This window comes from Amphimedon queenslandica, unplaced genomic scaffold, assembly GCF_000090795.2.
Source record: "Amphimedon queenslandica unplaced genomic scaffold, v1.1 AMPQUscaffold_12479, whole genome shotgun sequence".
Classification (NCBI taxonomy): domain Eukaryota; kingdom Metazoa; phylum Porifera; class Demospongiae; order Haplosclerida; family Niphatidae; genus Amphimedon; species Amphimedon queenslandica.
In genome coordinates, this window is record NW_003547284.1 from 16858 (window position 1) to 22171 (window position 5314).

A 5314-nucleotide genomic window follows, 5' to 3' on the forward strand; every position below is an offset into this window, starting at 1 on the left:
AATGATGATGATTGGACAATTATACCTGCAGTGTAGGGTTGACATGTTGGTGTTTCAATGGTGATGCAACCCTACAGGGTCTTGTTTGAATTCCTTTTATACTTTCAAACCAGCAACCCTACAGGGGCTTGTTTGAATTCATTTCATAGGTTCAAATCCAACAGAGGCTCAACCCTACACTAAATAATTTTTTAAATTTTTTTGTTCTAGTAAAGCAGTAGATATGAACAATAACATTGACAGTTAATAGACCACACAATATACCAACTAACACACTAAGAGCAATAACACTGTCTGATGTATCACTAGTTGATGGGACTACTGAAACTGGAGTAGCATTAGAGACTGAAGTGCAGTTACATAAAGGACAACCTGTATATAGATTGAGTGGAAATGTACAAACATAAAGTGTAAAAAATGATAATAATCTATATACTTACTAACTGAGCAATACCCAGTAGATGAGGTAGAGATAACTGATTGAACTGATGATGAAGACATATTACTAGCTGATGGCTGTGGTTGTAGTGCTAATGTCTCATTAGCAATAACTGTCCATTCTCCATATCCATTAACAGTGTATGCACGTACACCAAAAAGATAACAAGACACAGCATCAAGACCAGTAATGTTAATAAATGTATTGCCATTGGTTGAATTAGAAAACTGTAGCATTTCAATATTAAAGTCATCATAATTTACCGTCAAACAGATACCAGACCATAAGGTATGATATCCTATCTCATATGTGATAATGGGATAGTCTGATGGAATATAACTAGGTACACTCCATGAGATAATAGCCCATGTAGTGTCCATGATACTGGATACTGAACCAACTGGACCAGGTACTAAATAAAGACACATTCAAATATTATAGTATAATAATTACATACCTATTCCAATCTCTACTATAATAGGATCACTGAAGGGACCTCTTCCAACAGAATTGACAGCAGCTACACTGATGTTATACACAGTACCAAATACTAGATCATTCAATATGATATATCTCTCAGTACTGGTGAGGTTGTATGTGATACTACTGTTACTGATTATCACTGAATAGCCTGTGATTAGACCATTACGCTCAGAACAATTGACGTCATCCCAAGTGAGATTATTAATTGGTTGCAATAAAGACAATGAATTAGGTACTCCAGTAGAAGCTAAATGAATAAAGTATCAATATAATAATTAATTCAAATGAAGACTGTTAAACCTGTTGATATTGTGTACTCTTCAACTAAACTAGGATCAGATCCTCCTAGTACATTACCAGCTCTCACTGTGATGGTATAGTTCATACCACTGTACAGACCTATTAATGTATAACTATATGTTGTAGTGGACTGACGAGGACCAACAGAGACTGTCTCATTCACTGATAATAACTGGGGACAAGATGGAGTATAGGAGATGGTGTAATATGTTACATAGTTGTCACTACTGGGAATAGTCCAGTTCACTGTAATACTAGTGGTTGAGACATTAGATACTGAGAGACTAAATACTGGACTAGGAACTAGAAGAGATATCAATTACACTCTTTCAATAATAACAACTCACCATCAAATCTTAACACTGTTACTATACTATTAACTGATGGAAGATGTATATATGAGTACACACTGATGGTATAGGTACTCATTGGTGAGAGATCTGATAGTACAATTTCATGTACATTGGTAGATATTACACTCCTAGTTACACCTCCAGTAGTATACTCAATCACATATCCATTAGTCTCTGATGAATTGGTCCAGTTCACTTTGATACTAGTAGCATTTAATATAAACCTTTTCACATTATTTGGAGGACCACTAGGAGCTAGAAAAGAGACAAAGGTATCTACTATTGATTACAGTATAATCATACCATGTACTATCACAGATTGACTGTAGTTGACTCCTCCAATCATTGCTATACAGGTAACATTAACTGACACTCCCAGTGGATCAGGATATACCAGTAGTGTGTTGTTGTATGTCAGGACATCAATTGATGTATACATTGAGTTACTCTTCATCAATCCATTCACTAACCAGTAAACATCAGTTGAAGGATTTATATCAGTAGTTGTGAGACAATCAATACGATATTGAGTGTTATTGAGTTGTGTAATGGATGAGACTAGTGTCCAATTGATTGAATTAATAACTAGAAATACATCAACAATGTTACAAGTACATTAAAAGGTGTAGTAGCAATACCTAGTAAGGTCTGTACACTGATTGTACTAGTAGGTCCCAGTAATTGTTGATAGGCTCTGACTGTGATGCTATAAGTTGTTCCTCCACTCAGTCCATTCAGTGTGATTGTATTATTACTACTTCCCTTCACCTGTACTGTCTGCACAGTGTCTGTGTCACTAGTGACATTGACTACATATCCATCAGCATCAGATGAATCAAGTGCAGTCCAACTGACAGTGATAGTGGTAGCTGTTTTGTTGACTTCAGTAAGAAAAGAGGGAGCAGTTGCTGGAACTAAAAATACAGTAGCATTTTAAAAATATAATCTAATCTGTTACCTTTTATAGTTACAGGACAAATTCTAGTAGGTTGATTAGTAACTGCCACTACACACTGATACATTTGATCTCCAGTGGTGTATCGACTGATTAATCCATTTTTGATTGTCATTCCATCCCATGTGATATCAACAGTATACCTTACTGTGTTGGTAATACTAACCAACACAGTACCATGACAATTGCTATTTCTATTGTCACAGTTAGTGTAACTAGCCAGTGTAGTACTATTGATGCTCATTCTGATATCATAGTAAGGGTGTCCAGTTTTGACACAATTCAGTTTGTATTCCTGAGGATATACTGTCATATCAGAAGGAAGATCAGCAACAGTAAATGATTCTATTTGTGCAAATCCTACAAAAATTATTACATGCATTAGTAGATCTAAGTGATTATAGTCTCCTCTTACTGAATATATTAGCAAAGATGATGTTAGTGTTAGGATCTGAACAATCAGTGGGTAGACAACACTTGTACCAGCCTTCTTGAGCTGCTGATAGTCCCTCAGCAAGATAAAGATTGAGAGTAGCATCAGGTGAAGTGACATTAGTACAACGAAAAGGATCACTGGGACTATTACTGTTACAGTCAACAGGATCATCAGGATCAGCAACTCTAACCCACTGACCAGTAGTTAGACTAGTACCAGGTAACACACATGATATATTTTGAGTAATGTAATTGACACTACTATCCCAAAAATATGATCCATTAGGATAACAGTTTCCATTATATGCTAAATAGATGCCTATAATAATCAATATTTATATTAATTTATAATAAAACAAAATACCTTCTTGTTGACAATGAGTGAAGACACTTATTGTACTAGCAGGTCCCAGTAATTGTTGATAGGCTCTGACTGTGATGCTATAAGTTGATAGTTCTCTCAGTCCATTCAGTGTGATTGTATTATTACTACTTCCCTCCATCTGTACTGTCTGCACAGTGTCTGTGTCACTAGTGACATTGACTACATATCCATCAGCATCAGATGAATCAAGTGCAGTCCAACTGACAGTGATAGTGGTAGCTGTCTTGTTGACTTCAGTAAGAGAAGAGGGAGCAGTTGCTGGTACTAATAGAAAGAGATACATTATTATTATTATTGGTAAAATTACATGTAGAAGCATAATGTAGATCAACATTACCTTTTATGGTTAAATTACGCGTTCTATTGGCACCACTAGGATTTTCCAGTACACACTGATACATTTGATCTCCAGTGGCTGATTGACTGATTGATCCACTACTGACAGTCATTCCATCCCATGTGATATCAACAGTATATCTTAATATGTTGGTACTACTAACTAACACAGTACCAAAGCAACTATTACTACGATCATCACAATTAGTGTAACTAGCCAGTGCAATACTACCAATGCTCATACTAATACCATAATGAGTGTATCCAATTTTAGTACAATTCAGTTTGTATTCCTGAGGATATACTGTCATATCAGAAGGAAGATCAGCTATAAAAAATGATTCTATCTGTGCAAAACCTATATACAAATAAAAAATTAACTTCAAGAGAGTTGATCAGCATATTTTACTGAATATATTAGCAAAGATGATGTTAGTGTTAGAATCTGAACAATTAGTGGGTAGACAACACTTGTACCAGCCATCACCAGCAGATGACTGGATAAAGCTTGGTGGATTTATGAAAACACTGAGACTAGCGCCTGACCCAGTAGTACATTGAAGATTTAAATTGTTACCACCATCACAAGGAACTACTCCATTAGGACCAATCCATTGTCCACCATTCAGAGTAGCACCAGGTAATACACACTCTAGTGGAGTTGGTCTGATACTGTTATCCCAAAAATATGATCCATTAGGATAACAGTTTCCACTATGCCTCAGGTAGATACCTATAAAAACTTATACAGTTGTTATTATACACATCCAGTGTCTTACCTGAGGAAGGTGGACATTGACTAATAACTTTATTGACATTCAACAAAATGAGCAAAATCACCAACAAAACTGACAATGCCATCTTAACAATAGTAAGATAGTAAATAAAAATTATAAAAACTATAAAATATCAGTCTAATGTTATTTTTATCAAAATTAAAGACAGTTTCTTTTACATAAATAAAGTGCACATCACCATTAAAACTTGTTTACTTATATCCTTAAAATAAGCTCATACAATAACATGAGTATGCTGTGAAAATCACTTAAGTTTTGTATCTCAGACTCATGAGTACATGAATAATGTTAACATGAACATCAAATCAAATAAATCAGGAAACCTGCCCCTTTGTACTCACAAGTTTACAGCCTGTATAGACACATCACAGCATGAATATAATCAGAATCATTTTGCAGCTTGTCATTCACACCTGGAGATACCAGTAGTGTGCAATATTGCTAGAGTTGTCATTAGAGTTAGACCATTGGTACTTGTATTATACAAACAGGAAGAGCCAGACAAGCAGACACCAGTAATAATCATGAACAGTGGACAAGTTATTACATTAAGAAATTCTCTTGAAAACTCTAAAACAAAATCATTCTTTGATGATACTTATGGACTCAGCAAAGTCCAATACAATATTATTAGTCACATTCTGAAACAAGAACACTTTTATGATCATGCAGGACGGTATTGTTGACTAGACAAGTTTGACTGTACATGTATGAATGCAGTTTAAATTGGTAGCAACTCTAAAAGTTTGTCAAGAATCCAAATGTGATTGGAATCACAGCTCAAAATTGAAACACAACATGACAACATGTATAGAGCTGTGCACGGAAGTA

The 5314-nt window shown here is 35.2% G+C and overlaps 1 protein-coding gene across 1 annotated transcript in view; it reads right to left on the minus strand.

The window, feature by feature from the left end:
• The window catches only part of LOC109587690 (uncharacterized), a 3774-nt gene extending 3009 nt beyond the window's left edge, over positions 1–765 (minus strand). Inside the window, exons 1-2 of the mRNA XM_020003912.1 lie at positions 441–765; positions 236–372 (exon numbers count right to left, since the gene is read on the minus strand). Coding sequence (XP_019859471.1) covers positions 236–372; positions 441–675 — 372 coding nt within the window. The 5' untranslated portion in view covers positions 676–765. The remainder of the gene's footprint in view (positions 1–235; positions 373–440) is intronic.
• Between the last annotated feature and the right edge of the window lie 4549 nt (positions 766–5314).